General features: G+C 40.4%; 1 protein-coding gene across 1 annotated transcript in view; it reads left to right on the top strand.

The window, feature by feature from the left end:
* Positions 1–1,827: 1,827 nt before the first annotated feature.
* Positions 1,828–19,780, top strand: part of LHFPL3 (LHFPL tetraspan subfamily member 3) — a 462,339-nt gene continuing 444,386 nt past the window's right edge. The window contains exon 1 of the mRNA XM_028118352.2: positions 1,828–2,272. Coding sequence (XP_027974153.2) covers positions 1,828–2,272 — 445 coding nt within the window. The remainder of the gene's footprint in view (positions 2,273–19,780) is intronic.

The raw sequence follows: 19,780 nt of genomic DNA, 5'->3' as shown, positions 1-19,780 counted from the left end.
TCATCACTTAGGGTATGACCTGAATCTTCTACCATATGATAGGTATTCAGGTAGCAGAATACCTTTTGGAGCTTTCCTTCCTTCCTCCCCAACACCCTCTGCTCCCATTAAACCATTCTAGGCATTCTTATCCATTTCTGGTAGTTTCATACTCCACCTGGTACCCCCCTCCCCCCGTTTTTCACTGCAGGCAGTTTGGGCATAATGGCAAAATGATGTCAAGGAGCTTAAACAGGTTTTTCATCATAATAACGTGTGGAAATGAGTGTAGACTTAGGGGTCAAATTCTAAGAGAATTCTCTCCTTTCTGCTCACAGAATTCAGTGGTCATCTGGGCCCAAATGGTTTATTACCACTGTTGTCCTTGCTGTTGAGCATTCTCATTTCATTGCAATGGGCGGGGGTTACATGTTTCTTTATATCAGAATCAGAAAGACCCAAAGAAGTAGACAGTGTAAATAAAGAAATGGAGATTGAAAGGCAGGAACTGTTAAAAGAGCAACAGAATGACGGTAGAGGGAAAACATTAAGCTAAGGGAATAGTACAAAGTGCAGGTGTAAAACAGCAAGGCTACATGAAAGTGTAGTGTAAGGAATTACATTGTGGCTCGTTCACGGGAAAATTACTCTGAAACCAACTCTCTGGTTAGCTGGAGCTTTGGGTTGTGGGAGAGGGGGAGATACCTGGACAATGAAAACGATCGATCCTCCTCATGGTAGCAGCACCCAGCACAGTGCCTGGACACAGAATAGGTGCCAATGAGTATCTGCGTGAGAAATACACCACTAGCTGAAGTGCCCAGTGTTTTCAGACAGACTACACATTTCCCAGACGCCGTCACTTCCATGCCGCGCAGGCTCCATCTATGGCAGGATTTGTGGGGAAAATGACCTGACTTAAAGGGGAGTATAGGGCATCCATTGGCTACAGTTCGTTTGGCCACATGGAGGGGGGAAACGCGAAGAGGAAATCGGCTCAGTTGAGCAGATATGAGACCACCCTTGAGGTGTGCCTTTACATTATCGTCTGTCAGGCTCCTATCCAACTTCTGTCTCCACCTCGTGGAACACCTGGCAACCGAGGAGTTAGCCAGGGGGCAGTTCCGTGGTTGTAACAGGGAGGCTCTTGGGGGCAGTACGTCTCCTCTTCCGTGCATCTGTTGCCTGCACCTGCCGCGCGGCCCCTCTCGCCTCCGCAAAGGTGCAGAGGTCGAAGCACGTTGCTGTGCGGTGCTGAAATGCTCCCAGAAGCAGCCTCCCACGCCCGCTCCCGAACACCAACCGGGATCCTGGGATCGCCTCTAGGATCCCTGTGGGGGATTCTGCTTCCTCCTTAGATTTCCTCCTCCCCAACTCCAGGCCCGCTTCTCCGGCCCACACCCGCCGCTCGAGGTTGCGTCCCGGGGTCGCCGCGGTCCTCCACGCCCCGGGGCACCCGGCGTGGGGGGGATGGGGCGGAAGGCGGGAAGCCGAGTGGGGGGCGCCCGAGCTCGCGCGCCACGCTGCCCCGCGCGGGATTTGCCGCCTTCAGCTGCAGCGGCTGCAGCGGCGGCGGCGGGAAGAGGGGTAGAGGGCGGTGAGGAGGGCTGGAGCCCGGGCCAGGAGGGAGGGGGGCCGGGAGGCTGTGCCAGGCGAGCCGGAGGGGTGCTCAGCGCTCCCCCGCCCTCCTTCCGGGAGCGAGGATGCAGACTCTGAAACTGGCGCTGCTGGGCTGAGGCAGAGGCAGGGGAGTTGCAGCGCGCGCGGCTCGGTGAGTGTGTCTCCTGAGCGCGGAGAGGCGGGGGGAGGCGGAGGAGGAGGAGGAGGAGGAGGGGGAGGAGGGGGAGAATGCCCGGAGCCGCCGTCGCTGCCGCCGCCGCCGCCGCCGCGATGCTCCCGGCTCAGGAGGCTGCCAAGCTGTACCACACCAACTATGTGCGGAACTCGCGGGCCATCGGCGTGCTGTGGGCCATCTTCACCATCTGCTTTGCCATCGTCAACGTGGTGTGCTTCATCCAGCCCTACTGGATTGGCGACGGCGTGGACACCCCGCAAGCCGGCTATTTCGGGCTCTTCCACTACTGCATCGGCAACGGCTTCTCCCGGGAGCTGACCTGCAGGGGCAGCTTCACGGACTTCTCCACGCTGCCCTCGGGCGCCTTCAAAGCCGCCTCCTTCTTCATCGGCCTCTCCATGATGCTCATCATCGCCTGCATCGTTTGCTTCACCCTCTTCTTCTTCTGCAACACGGCGACGGTGTACAAGATCTGTGCCTGGATGCAGCTCACCTCCGGTGAGTGCGCGCTCACCTCGGTGGAGGCTGGGGGACCGCGGGGCGCCCGAGCCCGGAGGGGCGGGAGTGGGAGGGACGGGGGCCAGTGCGCGCCGCTGGGTGCCCAGCAACTTAATCCGTTCTGGCGTTGGGGGTGGGTGCGGGAGCCCTGGGAGGCCGGAACCCCGGGGGTTCCCCAGCCCGGCACTGGCGCCTTGTCCCGGGCTTTCCAGAACCTCCCAAGCGCGGGGGACACTACCCGGGGGGACGCGCGGGAGGAAGGGCGGTTGCTGGGCCGAGTCCGCTCCGAGCTGAGGATGGGCAGGAGAGGCCGGCCGCTTAGGGCGCGAGCTGAGGGACTAAGGAGGGGCTGACACAGCCAGGCGGAAAGCGGATTTGGAGAGGTTGTAGTGGAAGGAGAGTCAGCTTGCTCTGTCCCTCTCTGGGACTGTTTATGTCTTTGCTTCAGGAGGGGGTGGTGCTGGAGTGAAACTGTTTCACTCTGTCCCGGGCAGTTATTAAAAATGCATCATCCATCTGGAAATGAGTAAATGCTAATTCTGTTTTGGGTTTCACCCTTTTAAGAAAAATGTAGCTTAGAATGTTCCTTAGCGATTCCCCAGATGTCTAGTCCTCAGTTTGCTTCCCTGTCAGCAAAGGTCCTTACATTAAATCCTTCAACAGAGATCTTGAGGGAATCAAGATTTCTCAAGATCTCATTTTGGGGAAGTGGCTTTAGGGAGATGGGTTGAGAGGAAAACCCCTTTCAATAGTATTTCTGATCACTTTTTGCCCGTGGAGGATAGATTGTTGCTAGCTGGAGGATATGAAAGTACTTTTTCTGAGCATCAAAGTTACTTTTAACCCAGAAAGGATGGGAATGCATTTCTCGGTGGCTTTGGAGAGCCCTGAAACAAAGCTAAGTCCTTTCTCTACTTCCGGTGATGCGGATTCCCACTCTGCTAGCCACCTCGGATGCCCTGCCTTCTAAAGGCAGCCTCCTTCCTAGGACACTTGACACCCTCCTGGTTCAACATTTTTGGGTCCTTTTGATTTTATGGATGATCTGGTTGTGGAAGAATATAGGATATCTCGGCAGTCAGACTGTCTAAATTGTGTTTCGTTTTATTTCTCCCATTTTTAAAAGCTGTTACCTTCAAGATTTGGTACATATTCTTCTGCCTGGGGATGTTTTCTGGGGAGTAAGGATTTGATCCCCGAGTTTACCAGAGTGTTGTAGGATGATCAAGTCCTTAAAGGTGCTTGACAAGAGCATTAAAGTTCATGTTCTTATACTGCTGGTTGATATAAGAGAAACTTGTGGGAGACTAAACTTGTATTATGGGAGTATTTGCTTTGCACGAAGTGTGTCTCAGCCGATTTTAATTTGCCATGTTCTGGGAACACGTTCAGGTGAAAGGAAAGAAGTAGGCACCAACAGAAAAACACGCCCTCCCCTCACACTGTTACCCTCCTGAAATGCTCCAAGCACCCCATGGACACCCTCTGTTTATATACATAATGTTAACTTTTATGGTCATTTCAGGAGCAGACTAATTTTGAGATTTGGAATAAATTCACGTATTACATTTGTTCCTGACATTTGGCTCTAGTTTGACTTTGAAGATGATGGGACATTGAGGAAGCAGATGTTTTAGAAAAAGAATTGACCCTGCACAGCTAATTTTAATTTTTCTAAGTTAAATGACCTATTTAGACTGATGATTCAAATTAGATAGTTTTTCGAAGGTCTGAGAGTAATTTGCAGGTGATTTCTCTACAACATATTCTTAAATAATTTTTAATGGGTTTTTGTACTCTAAACCCAAGTTTTTTTGTTTGTTTTTGTTTTATTTTAAAAAAGGAAAGAAAACTATCTTTGGGAAAAAATTACCAGCTTTGAAGTTAATACAACTACAACGATTACAGTGTTTTTTTCTTTCCTTTTTCTGGAACAGAGCACACAGGAATCATTCCGGGGTAGTGAAATATGATGTCATGTTTTCAAAAATTTGACATAAATATACTCTCCTGTTTCCCATATGTCAGTGTAAAATGTGATGCTGGCCTTCATACTAATGAAGATATTTGGACTTTTTGGACTTCATTTTTGGAGGAGTGCAGGTCTTTAAGTTCTAGGCATACTTTCTAAAACCTTTATTTGCAATTTGGTATTTTATTCCTGGATAAACCACAGAAGGACATAATTTTATTTATTAATACAATTTATTAATTAAGGAAGAATGATTATGATGATGGGCAGTTAAGAATCAAAGTCAATTATGTTCACAGATTTTTAGGGAATGGGTTATAGAAGATATTTTTGAAGAATGTCACATTTAACATGATTTTCTTTTTTATTTTTAAAGATTTTATTTATTTATTTGAGAGAGAGAGAATGAGAAGGAAGAGGGTCAGAGGGAGAAGCAGACTCCCTGCTGAGCAGGGAGCCCGATATGGGACTCGATCCCAGGATCCTGGGATCATGACCTGAGCTGAAGGCAGTCGCTTAACCAACTGAGCCACCCAGGCACCCGGTTTTCTTTTTTTTAAAGTCTCATGGCACTAACAAGAAATATAGCATAATGGAAGCTATTTTCCAAGTTTAGGTTCTAACCTTTAAACTATTATTCCTCTTTAATGTTAAGCCTTCTCATACTTACAATTTAACTGTACCTAGGCTAATCTCAAGTGTAATTTGTAAGCTGTGCAAGATGAGACTTAACGTGCTATTTGCTTATTAGAGACTGTTTAACCTTCACTGGAAGTCAAACAATTAACTTGTGTATTTAGGTATCTAAGCATTCTCACGTAGTAACATCATAAACCAGAGCCAAGTAGAACATAAAATCCCATATGGAAATGATAAGAAGATGATGGAGCAGGAGACTTTCTTGTGAGTTATCCCTTTTATGATTCTGAACAATGAACTAGAAAAAGTACTTAATTTATTGGACCTAGAAAATGATGTTCCTCTTCTATCTAGATATGCAAAGCACATATAATTAATGGTGCTATTATGAACACCTTGCCCTGTCCCTCTCTCTCCCCTGTAAATCATTATTAACCTCAGTAGAGTGAAGCTGCTGAATTAGGAGCTAATATGTCATACTACTTCTGGATGTAATCCTATACTTATGGACCATGCCTAATATAAAGACTGAAGGCATAACAATAATACATAAAATAAGTAATAACAATCAGAGATGCAAAATTTTTCTAATCTACAGAGAGACAACTTGAGAAGAAGAGACATGTTTCTTTTTTCTGTATGATTTCTCTGACACTAAAAGAGGTAGATCTGTAATTGGCCAACTAGGGTAATAAAGTCCAGAATTTTTTTTTTTTTTTATAATCAGGATGGAAAAGGAATTTTGTTGCTCTGGGAACATGGTTCTCTGTTTCCATGTTCTTGTTCTTTAAATCAGTGTTTTGGTCTGTTTCCAAGTCTATTAATAACCAAGTCTCATAAAGGTGTTGTTTTGTTTATTTGTTTTATTGACTATAAGCCATGTCTGGAATTGTTTCCAGAAGCCCAAGCGTTAACCATTATAGACCAAATAAATCTTTTCATTTTTTAACAAGGTAAAGCATTAAGGAGCGCCTGGCTGGCTCCCTCAGTAGAGCAGGTGATTATTGATCTTGGGGTTGTAAGTTCGAGTCCCACATTGGGTGTAGAGATTACTTAAAAATTAAAAAAAAAAATCTTTAAAAAACAGAATAAGCTAAAGCATTAAGGTAAAATATAAGGTTTTTTTTAGACATCCACCATGGACTTCTTGGTCAAAGGCAGCAGATGAGGTAATTGCTTTCTTCTGTGAAAAAGGGGCACCAGATCCAGATTGGATTTCTTTATTCAAGAGGAATGAGGTTAGGAGAAGGGATTGCATTTGCCATGTCCTTCCCCTCTTGCCATTTGGAGTATATCAACAAGAAGGGCCACCAAGATGGCAAGGCTCTATGGCAAGGGTTAAGGGCTGAATTGCTCAGTCACTTTCCCTGGCTTCCCACCCTTAGTTTTTCCCAGCTTTTGTTAGCCAACTTGCTTTCTTAAATTGTATAACTTTAGGTGAGATGAGAATCATCAAGAGGTAATCACTGCATTTCTTAGCCTGCAAGGAGAGCCTTTGCAATGTTATATGATAACTATCTCATGGCACCTTGCTCTTTTCTTATAGACCTTACCAACATTTGAGATGATAAATGTGTTTGTGTGTTTGTTTAATGTCTGTCATCTCCAGTACATGGAATGTTCCATAAAGCCATGTCTGTATTTCTTCGTATCGTATAAAGGTCAAGATCATGGACACTGGAGTAAAAAGATGTGGGTTTCGACCCTGGCTCTGACACTCACTAAATGTATGACCCAGGGTATTAATTTCTCTGGACTTCAGTTGCTCTTCTGCAAAGTGGACATGTACTTACCTCAGGAGATTGGTGCAAGGATTAAAAAGTGAATGTGTCTGCTGAGATCAGTGCCTGGTGCAGAGGAAGCAAAAACTCTATGAGTGTTAGGTTCATGTGCTATTACTGCTATGTCTTGGCACACAGTAGTATGCGTATGTCATATACCGAATAGTAGATATTCAATAAATTGTTGCTACTGAATAGAAGAAAGAATGAATGATTAATGGGGTGAAAAATGAAAGGAGAGATTTAAAATTTCCCACATGCCATGTTGAGAAGTGAATGTCATATATTCTTTGAAGCCATGATGCTCATCTTTCTCACTGGTTTGTGGTAACAGCAGTAATTGAACTAAAGGATCTCTTCCAACATTCTTTGACAGCAGTGATTGTGACGTGACAGCCTAATTCATGATGAACTTATTCCCAAATGGGGGTCTTTTCTGATGCGGGGATAACGATCTTTATTACAACCATAGGACATAATTATATCTTAGGATTCAGCAAATGTTTCCTTACCATTTGATTTCTTATGAAAAACATCATTCAAAATGGAGGTTTTATGTAAGAATCAAAAGATCAGGTTTTCATAAAGGCAGGGACCCCATTCCAGCTTGAATTTTCTTACATACCTTCAGGAGCAATCCAGACAGAAGGGGGTGTATCTTCTGGGCTTCCTTTTCTCTTTCTGGGCATCATTGCACACGTGTTCTTGGATCTGCCAGGGATCCTGCCCCGGATCTGCTCGGATGGGTGGCCTTGTGTATTCAGAGCTGTGATGCGGGTCTCCAAAGGGGACCAGGTTGGGATTGACTGGCCCTCAGGACCATCACCAATTTTTACCGTTTGGTGGTGCTGGGTGTATGAGAAAGAGGTCTTGCCTCAAAGAGCTGCTAACCCATCCTACATTCAGAGTTGCAGAATGATCTTAAAGGGGTTTTTTTCCAATGGCAGGGCATTCCAAACACTCGCCCAGATGCAAAGGGAAGAGTGTACAATGGGTGAGGGAAGTTTTCATTTTCTGACAACATGTTCTACTTCTAAGAATTTTCTATTTACCAAGTCAAACTTAGAAGAAAGTGATTTGGAATGAGAATTTAGAAACTGTTTTTTTCTTTCTTTCTTTTTTTTTTTTTGCTTTCGTGCAGTGTGACAAGGGATCTGACAATTGAAGAGATGTTGAAAAATATATTAATGTGAATGTCAAAGCAAATGATTTTTATAACAGTGAGATTTTAAGTGAACATCTGTGAAAAATAACAGACCCCGTATAACCCATGCAGTATATTGTTAAGGTATTTTCTTCCTTTGGCGTGAGGCTGCTTGTTTAACAGCGTTTTACCCGTTGAGAAATGTTAACAAGGTGTTCACATACTTCTATTATGAAATAAATAAATAAATACATACATACATACATACATACTTAACCAGAATGTGGCATCAGATGCTTAACCTGAAAACAATTTAGTGATTAGCACTTATGTTTGGTATGATGTGATCAGAGAATCCAGATGGCCAGGCCAATGTATTGCATTGTATGTACATACCTTAGAAATCTTTCAAAGTGAGCAGAATTTTCAATGAAGGAAAGAGCAGAGCAGAGCATATAGCTGTGGGTGGAGTTTGTGGCTCAGTGCATTTCTGTGTGTGGTGTGAGGCTGTGGGAAAAGGAGTAGAGAGAACTTCAAACTACAATTGGCATGAAGCAAAGAGCAAACACCCTGAGAGAATTCTAATTTGGGGGCTTCGTAGCATGATAACTGGGAGAGTTTTAAAGTGTAATTTCCATAATAGATTTGAACTTTGGGGGTCAGCACCAGCTTTAATTAATGTGATTTTTGCTTATAATGAGTCAACTAGAATTTTTATTTGATAATGAGGAAAGACCAAGGAGCTGACCTTTATTCTTAATAATAACAAGAAGATATTAATAATGACAGAAAGTAAGATGCTGGTTCATATAGCGAATGGTGGGTAAGTTATTTGATGGCTCAAACGTAAAACTGTTATGAAAAGTCACTGGGGCGTTTCAAAAAAGAAACCAACAAAACAACCTCTGCTAGCATTCTTAATGTTTGCATAATTAATAGTATGCAGCTCTCCAATTGTGATTATGAGTCTATGATGCTCCTACTGTGCAGGGGCAGAGTGTCATTCCTGGTTTAAACTGTCATAACTGTAATCTTGAACAAAATCATTTCTCATCTCTTCTGCTAAAATGAAACAAAAAAATGAGTGGTTTGCAAGAGAAAGATAATTTTTGGACCACTGTAGACATGAACCCTCTCCAACTACTCTCGGACAGAATGAAAGAAGAAGGTAAACCTTTCTAAAGTAGGGTTACTGGCATGGGATCAGCACACTGGGTCTCGCTTACCTGGATTCTGACATCTTCCCATACTAGGGAAACCAGATCGGCAGCACTGTAGGGGCTGTCTCTCTGTGTGCTGAATATGAGAAAGGATCCTAAGTGATAGGCTGAGTGAAATTAGGCTAATTGCATGAAATTTTGAGATTATGACTTATCAATGAAAGGGCTAGTGGCAGAGCAGTGAAAGGTAATGAAATTAGTGAGAAATGATTGTCCATCAGAAAAGAGGCCTTAGCTCAGACAGGCAGAACTTAACGAATCAAGAGAGTTCTCCTCATTCTTTGCCCACTTAGAAAACAATGGCTCACTTAGCTTTGGTATAGAATGCATCACAGGCCCACTTGCTTAAGTGTCTGGAGACTTCCTGTGGAAATTGTCTTGGTGGGGGCGGCGGTGGGGGGCGGGGAGCAGGGTGCTCTGCATCTCCTTCTTCTGCTTTAATGAAGATCAAGAGTGAGGCTGCTAAAATCAAAATGGGAAATGTGTATCATCATTGACAGAAGGCTCAGTATTTGAGAAACAGGCAAATAGATCCAGCTGTGGAGAATGACAGGGACAGCGAAGAGTGACACCAAAAAATGAAGTTTGAATAGAAAATAGAAGAAATTCAAGGTTGCAAAACCTGTGGAATTTGATAACATTAAAAGCCTGTTGAGGTTGATATCATCAATGGCTTAAAAATATATTGGCACAGGACAAGCAGAGAGCTGGAGTGTGCCTTACGGTGCAAAGCTGTGTGCAAATCCCAATTCCCAAGAAGGAGAGATTAAGGCTCTGCTGTACCTCCTCCCCCCACCTCTCAGGAGTTATAATAGATTCTAATACCAAGCTATTCAAAGAGAGAGATGATCGAACTTCCTCTACGGCAGATGAAAATATGGAGAATTAAAATAAGCCAACCAAAGAAAGAAAAGGTCATTGTGAAACTTGATAAATAGAATTCCTATAGTGTCTCTTTGAAAATCTAGTTACAGATTGTGAAGCTAAATTGATTTCTATAATGGCTTTAATGGTGAAAGAAAAGTTACAGGGAGTATTTAGGATAAATATATTTACAGAGCATTTTAAGAACGTGGATAGTTGCAAGCTAGACTAGTTAGATTTAAGATTCAGATGATTAACAACCAGCAATATTGTGGATCTGTGTAATGCCAAATATTAGTTAATGGAATATTTACTTTTTTTTTAAAGATTTTATTTATTTATTTGACAGAGAGAGACACAGCAAGAGAGGGAACACAAGCAGGGGGACTGGGGGAGGGAGAAGCAGGCTTCCCACGGAGCAGGGAGCCCGATGCAATGCGGGGCTCATCCCAGGACCCTGGGATCCTGACCTGAGCCGAAGGCAGACGCTTAATGACTGAGCCACCCAGGCGCCCCTGGAATATTTACATTTTAACCAGTTAACTGAACTAGAAGTAGCACTGAATAGTTGACATTTCTTAAAAACCTTCATGGAGAGAATAATCCTGCACTGCAATGTTTTACAAACTCTGGTTGGTGACCCTTTGATGAGTCACGATATTAGTTGAGTAGATCATGATCAGCACTAAAGCTTGGATTAAAACAATAGAAAATATGAATGTAGTGGAGATAGAAAGGGTTTCGTGAAACCTTTATTTCTTAAAATACTTAAATATGTGTATGTGGACTAGATTACATTGTACAATGTATTGCTTACCTGTGGGCTGTAGTCAAAATGTTTGAAAGACACTATTCTAGAGAAAAGGTGATTGTGTGAATTTAGAAAAATAACTATCTCTTCTTTGGAAAATTGTGGAAGTTTTGCATCAATTTATAGGTAATTTTGTATTAGAGGGTAGATTGGGTAAAATATACTTAATCTAAGCATATTTGAGACATTTTTCTTTGCTTTTCTTTCTTCCATTAATGACCTTGATTGCTAATGTCTCCCAATTAGTTTGTAGGTGGATTGAAAAAGAGAATTATTTTTCCAGCTGTGATTTGATTGGCCATTCATGCTACGAAAAATGACACGGTCCACCTCTAAGCAAACATTTAAACAAGTGTACTTAACCCAGTGCCAAATGGATATAGACTGAAAAGCTTTGAGAAGTTGGAAGGATATTAATAATTATTTAGCAGTCTTTACATTTTCCAGGTAAAGAAATAGTAATGGAAAAATACTATCGCGCAACTACCACTTGCAAAAACCTTTAGTTTAGTATATTTAGCCTTCACAGTAATTCGACAAGTTTATACCATTATACCCATTTTGCGGATGAAGAAATTGAGGCTTAAAAAAATTGTCCAAGGTCTCATACCAGTGAGTGGTTTGAGCCAAAATCAGACTTGCCCCCTTCCCTGCAGAATGTTGCCTCTGAACCTGAGAGAAATTAATGAGTCTTGCCAAAATTACACCTTGATAGACTTGAGACTAATGCATCTGATTCCCGGTGCAGTTCTATTTCTACTACTTTCATTTGTTTCCCAGCTTTATGTGCATTTGCTTAGTATATATGTTCAATATGCATTTTCACCATGCTGTATCAAGGGAAGGGGCTGGTGTTTAACAGGGAAAATAATTGCCAAATGTTACCAGACTTTTCTCTTCAAGCCTGCTTAGGAGTAAAGAGGTATTCCTCATCTCTCTTCCTTTTCATTTCCCTAAGCTAGAGCTTGGGTGGTTCTTTGCCCATAGCATCCTCTTGGTTACACCTCTGATCTCAGTGCTATTTTTCTGAGACTGAATCTGTCACCCATTCCTGCCCTGCATCAAATGCAGAAATGTTCTTAATAGATTTGCTTACTGATGGCGGTGGTGAATGTGGTGATGCCACTGGACAGGACCGCCAAGTCACAGACACAGTTCCAGGAAGGCTAATAATAGACTTGGACAGCTTCTGGAGGCATCAGGGTGAGGAAGGGGAACTGGGCATGTGGCCAGAAGATGCGCATCTTGGCTTGGCCATCTATTGGCTGGATGACTTTGAGCAAGTCATCTAACTACTCTTGGATTTTCATTTTCTTCACTTCGTTCATTTTTTCTAAGATGTATATAATTGTGTTGCAGATACATAAAAAGAGATCACAAGTTATGGACATTAAAAATATTATCATCTGCCAACTAGTTGTTGCTGTGCATTTACCGACAAGGTAAATGTTAGGAAAACCATCAAAGATAGGATGCAATTAAAGAAGAAAGCAAATAAAGAACAATCCTAGACAGACAAGTATCCAGAGTTAGATTTCCTCAGTATAGTGAGACTTTAAATAAAGGTACCTATCTATTAGGATTCTCAGGATTATTGAATTAATGCACATGAAACACTTGTAACTGGACCTGGCACACAGTAAGCCCTCAATAAATATTAGCTATGTCTACTGTTGTTACTGTTACTCTACCAGCACCAAAGAGAGCAGGGCTGGAGGAGTGGGTAGGATTCAGAAAATTTAGTAGACAGAAAAATGGAACTCAAAATACCCAAATTAAAGAAGGACAGTGTCATTTCATGACTTGTGTATGCCAGACCTAACTTGTTTTGAGGATCCAGTAAGATAATGGCTGTGGAGAGCCTTTTAGAAACTGCACGGTGTTCTATAAATGCCATTGTGCTTCCCGTAGTGGATTTTGTGCGTTACTAACAAAACACCATCTTCAGCTGAGAGTTTAAGTTGGTGTTAACAGGGTCTAGCTCTTCTATTTTATATATCAACTTACGTGGTGGAAATAGTAAACCTATATTTTCATAATTCTATGTGTATTTTTATTTTGAATAAACTGAAAGAAGTTTTAGGTTTTTAATTTTTTTTTCTCCCCCTGACTCAAAATGCATTGTCATTTAATATAGCCTCTTTTTAAAAATCTGTTAGGGATAAAAAAAAAAAAATAAAAATCAGAGGCCTATCTTTACATCTGTCCTGTAAAATTTTTATAAATCAAGTGAAAGGTGACAGTACCAGAAACATACCATTAACTTGCACTGCTAGGTTAGGGAGGACTTAGGGATGTCTCCTGTGTAGTATGTGCTTTTCTTTATATACGATCAATTCTGTTGGTATTTTCATTGTCACATTTCTCAAAGCTAAGAGGGTATATATTCTGGATAATCAACATACTCTATGTCTAGAGTAATGACTCAAAGTGTCATTATCTCCAAAATGTATTTTGGAGATAATTTTGAACTGTTTAATAACTTCAGCTAAATAAACTTAAAAAGAGAAGCCATGTTTTGAAGGCATTGTGGACCAGTTGATCTTTTGATTATGTCAAGACTGTTATAAATATTTAGGCATTCTTATTAAGTTCCCCCCAAATGATAGGGAAATATTATCAGATATTACTCAAATTATTTCCTCTTGACAGTTATCAAAAGCAACATTGAATGTTCTTGATCTTTAGTAACATCATGTAACAGGAACAATTTACAAACAGCATTTTTTTCTGTGCGGTTTTAAATGTAGTTGTAATATATTGAAAATTAGGTTTCTCAATATTGTATCTGTGAGTCTTTATTTTTCCTTCCTAAGCAAAGAAAGTAGTGATTTAAGATTCTCAGATTAATGCTCAAACGGAGATTGTTGCTCTCTTTTTAACATGTTAATTCCGTGAATTTCTTTAGCTTTCCTAAAGAAGGCAAGACAAACAAACTCAACATTGCTTCTTATTAGTATTTTCATTTCAAATTTATAGTCATCGGCTATTGTAAGAAGAGCATATCAGTGTGGGTTTTTTTCAGAGATTTTTTATTGTTATGTTAATCACCATACATTACATCATTAGTTCTTGATGGCATATCAGTTTGTTATGACTACATGTATGACTATGACCCAAACCACTGAATTGAATAATGAACAAATGAACATTCTCTGCTCCGCATAGTATCAAGATCCCATTTGCAGTAAATATCCAGAGTTGATGTTGACAGGAGAATGTATTAAACAGGAACGCTCCATCAGAATCTGCTTTTAGACATGCTGGTGAAGAGATGTTTGGTGAGCACTGCCTGGCAGTGTCCCAGCTGTGGCCTGGAGGTTATACTGAATAGCTCCTCTCTTAGGGACCTCTGCTGGAAGGGGCTCTCCAGCAAGATGAACTCACATGGGGACATGGGCCAGGATCTACATACCCCTACTTCACTTTACTGAGACCCCTCCATTGAGTGCAGGATGGGCTCTAGAGGGAGCTCCAGCCCTGTCATCTTGTGGTTCTTGGAGTTTTGTCTTTTATAAGGTCAGGTCCAGAGTCATTTTCTCCCCTGATACTCCTTGCAAGGTAACATTTTAGAGAGTAGCCAGTGGAGGATAAAATACGAAGGGTGAAAAAGAATAAGAAGAGGGATCCATTCAGAATACAGCCAGTAGAAACGGAAAGCTTCTTTATCTACCAGAAAAAAGCCAACTCCTCCTGGACTTTTCTGTAGCCTTTTGTCTTTATATAAATTCTTTGAAATTAACTCTCTAACTTCTCTGACCTTTTAAGAAGCTGTTGTGACTTTTCAGTGGCCTACTTTTGTAGAGGACTCATTGGGATGGTCTTTCCCCATCAGAACATTTTGGCTATTTTTCTCTTAGCCTGGAGATGTATACTTTGGAATAACTTGGACATCACTGGAGAATTAACAGGTCACTGGAGACCTGGTATAGTAGGTTACTAGAAAATTCAAAAGAAGTAGAGGAATTCAGAACTGCAGAATTTGAAATAGCTGTTTGATCTTGGTGGTCATGAACTATGCATTATGGTTGCATCTCTGCGGCAGCCTGAGCACATTTTGGAAATGAAAAACGTAGAATTGGAAATTACATTCCCCAGGAAACTTTAGGGACTGTTCAGAATTTAAAAATAATGTTTACAGGAACTCAGACCATGGACCCCAGCCATTGGCAATTAATACTTCATATGTTCAGAATAGAAAACTGGACACATAATTTCATTACTAGCTCCTATCTACATATTCTAGTTGCCCTTTCCTTAAATACAACAAAATAAAAAGAAGGAACGAGTGCCTGCTATACCCACACATAGTTGTCTCCACTGGAAGCCACTCAAAGAACACACAAATTCCTTTCTTCTTTTCTTTTCTTTCTTTTTTTTTTTTTTAAGTGGGACCTGAACTCAATCTGGTTTCTATTTTATCTCTTTGGGAACCTGAAGTGCAGAAAGTTCTTAGGAAAATTCAGAAAGCACATTTCCTGCTCAATGCCAAACCTTTTTTCCCCATCTCATACTCACAAAACATTTTTAAAAATCCTCACCAGAATTCCCCCTTGTCAGCCCTGATGCCCCCACTCTGGCCCCAGGGCCTGCCGAAATGTCTGTGTCTGAAAAAGCCAAGCAGAAAATCTGGAACTCTACTGGTACTGTGGTTCAATATAGCACACTAGCATCACTGTGGGACCTCTTGGAATTTGGGGGCTGAGTTTAATGTGCATAGAACAAAGGGGAAAAGTTCTGTAATCAATCAGAGTTCATTTGATGAAGGCTATTCACTTCCAGTGTGTACTATTAAAGAATTGATTTTTTTACAAAGGTTTCTAAAAAACCAACCTAGTGATTGTGAGAGGTGGTCCCTGAACACTAATGTTTTAATCGTGATAGATTTATTTAGGAAATAGAATGAGTCTCGCATACAATTCTTTCTCTTTAAGTCTCATGGTGACATGAGCAGTTCATTTGGAATTTATTCTCAAGTATGTTAAAGTATTATCTAAGTTTAGTGTAGAAATATAACTTACATGGAGGCAAGCTTGAACTTGTCCAATGAAAGAGAAAGTGATTTAAATTTCTATTGTAGTTACCACATTATTCAGACCAGCCATCATTCTGGTCTTGCCAAGCATTTGCCGAATGAATCATTGTTTCAGTTCATCTATAAACACATTATGCATATTATACTTTATATTTGTGTGTGCGTGCCTGTGTGTTTTTGTGTGTATAGTTTAAAAAATAACAATAAAATAACTGCTTGTGTATCCACTACCCACTTTCCTGATGATATCTGCCCAGAGGTATCCACCTCCCTGAGTTTTGTGTTACTAACCTACATTCCTTATAGTTTTATCACTAATGTGCATATTCTCGAGTCACAGGTTTTTTGCTGTTTCTGTTTTTTTTAAGATTTTATTTATTTGAGAGAGAGAGACAGAGATAACGAGAGAGAGCACGAGTGGAGAGGAGAGGGAGAAGCAGGCTCCCTGCTGAGCAATGAGCCCGATGCAGGGCTCGATCCCAGGACCCCGGAATCATGACCTGAGCTGAATGCAGATGTTTAACTGACTGAGCCACCCAGGTGTCCCACTGTTCCTGTTTTTAAAGGAAATGCTTCACTGTTTAGTATGACCTATGCAATAGATGCAAATACTATTCATTATGTTAAGAAAGTTCACTTACATTCCTCCATTGATAAGAACTTTTTAGTTTTTGAATGTATGTTGAATTTTATTAAATGCACTTTCAGCACCTACTGAGATGATTAAATGAATTTTTGGAATTAATCAGTACTGATGAAATAGTTCTAATACTGGATTTTCTAATGTTAATGCATTTTAAAAACAAAGCCAACTTTCATACCCATTGTGAGACTCAGTCTCTAATATCTTATTATTTTTCAAAGTATTTTCATGAGTAAGGTTGTGTGGGGTTTTTGTTGTTGTTGTGTTGTTGTTGTTTGTTTTCGTTGTCACACGTCTTCATCTAGTTTAGGTGTCAGGGTTATGTAAGATCCATAAAAGTAGTTGAGAAGTCTCTTCTTCTGTTCTTTGAAAGAATTTGTGTATAATTGGAATTATCTGTTCCTTGAGTATTTAATGGAATTAAATTGTAAAACTGTCTGGGCCTGGTATTTCTTTATAGGAAGATTTTTTAAACTACTTATTAAATTTCTTTAATTATCTTAGAATCAGTCAGGTTTTTAATTTCGTCTTCAGTTTATAAAAGAATATTTTTCTAAGAATTTGTCCATTTCACCTACATTGTCAAATTTATTGGCATAGAGCTTCTTAAACTATACTCTTATCATTGTATAGGAACTGTTTTCTTGTGTCTTCTGTTTTCTTTAGATCAATTTTCCCAAAAGTTTGTCAGATTTATTAGTTTTTTTGAAAAGAACCAGCTTTATCTTTGTTGTTCTTATGCATTGCATTTGTTTGTTCGATAGCATTAATTTTTGCTTTTATTTTTTACCTTTTTTCGCTTCTATTTTCTTTAGGTTTATTCTCTTATTCTTTTCCTAACTTCTTAATTGGTTACCAAGCTTATTAATTTTTTATCTGCTACAAACTTATGAAAAAACTCCTTATCTGTAGTGAGACTTTTGAAGAGACCATCATTAAAAATTTTGATCAGGAATTGTATGCAACCATCTCAAGCATGACACAAAACGATAAATATATATGTTCTTCATGAAAGAAAGCTCAAATTGCATATTTATGTTTATATTGGATATATATTCAATATATTTAGTATTTAATACTTTATATTCTGTGTCATATGAAGTAAATGTGAATGTTTTTGCAAAATCACATATAGCTGCTCCCATTTATTCTAGCAATTGCTGTTGTAATAATATCGTTTTCTGTGTGCATCATATGAAATACATGAGAAAACACTCAAGATCACTAATGATCAGTGGATGGCACCAAGTTCATTATTGGCTTGAGTGCTCAACTGCTTCTCTGGATTCTTGTTTTGTCTTTTTCCTTACCTATAAGGGATTTCTCTTACTTTACTATTGCTCAGCCATGCATGTAAAAAAAAAAAACTTTTGTATTTTTATCCAACATTTTTAGGTATTCTATTTTGGAGTGTTTTTTTGGGTCATCTGATTTGCCATGTTGCCCAAAATATAGATCCCATGGATAATATTAAGTTGGCTTTGCTTAGTTCTATGGCCACATGGACTCTAACTTCCAAGTGCCAAGTCACCAATTTATGCCATTGCTGAAATGGGGAACAATCAGAGGAGTGTGGATTGATGCATATAAACTAATTATACTTTCTGAATCTACTACTCAAAATTCATGAATGTCCCATAGTGATTTAGTGTCATAGTTTTCTTTCTTTCTTTCTTTCTTTCTTTCTTTCTTTCTTTCTTTCTTTCTTTCTTTCTTTCTTTCTTTCTTTCTTTCTTTCTTTCTTTCTTTCTTTCTTTCTTTCTTTCTTTCTTTCTTTCTTTCTTTCTTTTCTTTCTTTCTTTCTTTCTTTCTTTCTTTCTTTCTTTTTTTCTTTTCTTTTCTTTTCTTTCTTTCTTTCTTTCTTTCTTTCTTTCTTTCTTTCCTTCCTTCCTTCCTTCCTTCCTTCCTTCCTTCCTTCCTTCCTTCCTTCCTTCCTTCCTTCTCCTTCTCCTCCTCCTCCTTAGAGAGAGAGAGAAAGGGGGGGAGGGCCAGAGGGAAAGAGAGAGAGAGAATCTCATGCAGGCTCCATGACCAGTGTGTAGTCTGATGTGGGGCTTGATCTCACAACCCTGAGATGATGACCTGAGCTGAAACCAAGAGTTGGGCACTCAACTGACTGAACCACCCAAGTGCCCCAGTGTCATATTTTTCTAAGATGAAATATGTAGTAGGAGCAAAGGAGTGAGTCTCCACTTCCAATGACATATGCATTTAACGTAGATTCCTCTTAGTTTTAATATAAAAATACCAAATTACATGACAGAAATATTGTCATTGGGTTCTCAGTCCTTTTATTCTTTCATTCATTCATCCTTCCCTATTGCATGCCTAGTATGCGTATTAGAGAAGATATGAAGCCTAAAACACTTCTTATAGTAAAGATCTCTTCATCATTGGTTTTCTTCTTAGGTTTGGAAAGAATTCTGAATTCCTCAGAAGAAAACTGTGGAGGCAGCTATAACATGCTAGAGAAGTGCATAAGCTCTGAAACCAAAACATCTGGTTTTGTGTGGTGGCTTCTTCATTTACAAGGTTGCTGTATGACCTTGGACCAGTTCTTTAGCCTATCTATGCCTCAGTTTCCTCATCTTTAAAGTAAGGATAAATATAGAACCCATCTCATATCTGGAAAACAGAAGACACTCATAAATGTTAGGAATGAGTATGACCATCATCAGTGTTGTCATCATTATCATCACTAGAATGGTGGTCCCAGAAGGCACAAAAAAAGAAGTACAAAGTACATTGCTGTTCTGTTAAAAACCCCATATGACCTCAGATTGTTTCTCTTTTAATCTAGAAAAGAACTCATGTACATTTTGAAGGTGGAAATTCATTGCTACTCCATTTTTTATTGGGTGAGATTAGCCCTTTCCGTCCTAGGTCTTCATGCGGGATTTTATAAGAAAGAATGAAGGAAGCTGTGAAACTTCCCTGCAGTGGGTGCCCTTTCAGCCCTCCTATTGGGACGGAGATCGGGGATCTGTAGAGTGATATCACCAGGGCTCAGCGAAGAAGGATAGCAGTTAGTGCTTGCTGCTTCTTGTGCCCTATGTACTGGAAGCTTCCTGAGGACAGAGATCATGGTGGTTTTATTTGCCCTTGTACATTTAGTGCTTAGGATGCTTGTTGTTGCAATTTTTCTGCTCTTTCAATGCCTTAAACTGATGCCACAATTCGAAGCTCTATCCTAGGAACGGATATAAAGAAAATGTCTCAGTACTTTTTAGAAGAGTCAATATAGTGGTTTTCCCACAGAGTCAGTGCAACCGGAAAACTTATCATTTCTATATGATTTAAGCTCTACTTAAGAAAACAGGTCCTAGGGGCGCCTGGGCGGTTCAGTTGGTTAAGCGTCTGCCTTCGGCTCGGGTTGTGATCCCAGGGTCCTGGGATCGA

This window comes from Eumetopias jubatus, unplaced genomic scaffold (assembly GCF_037043125.1).
Source record: "Eumetopias jubatus isolate StellerSeaLion01/CBP00866 unplaced genomic scaffold, mEumJub1_p1.0 scaffold_14, whole genome shotgun sequence".
In the NCBI taxonomy this organism is placed as follows: domain Eukaryota; kingdom Metazoa; phylum Chordata; class Mammalia; order Carnivora; family Otariidae; genus Eumetopias; species Eumetopias jubatus.
Note: the sequence above shows the minus strand (reverse complement) of the source record. Positions and strands in the feature narration are given on the sequence as shown.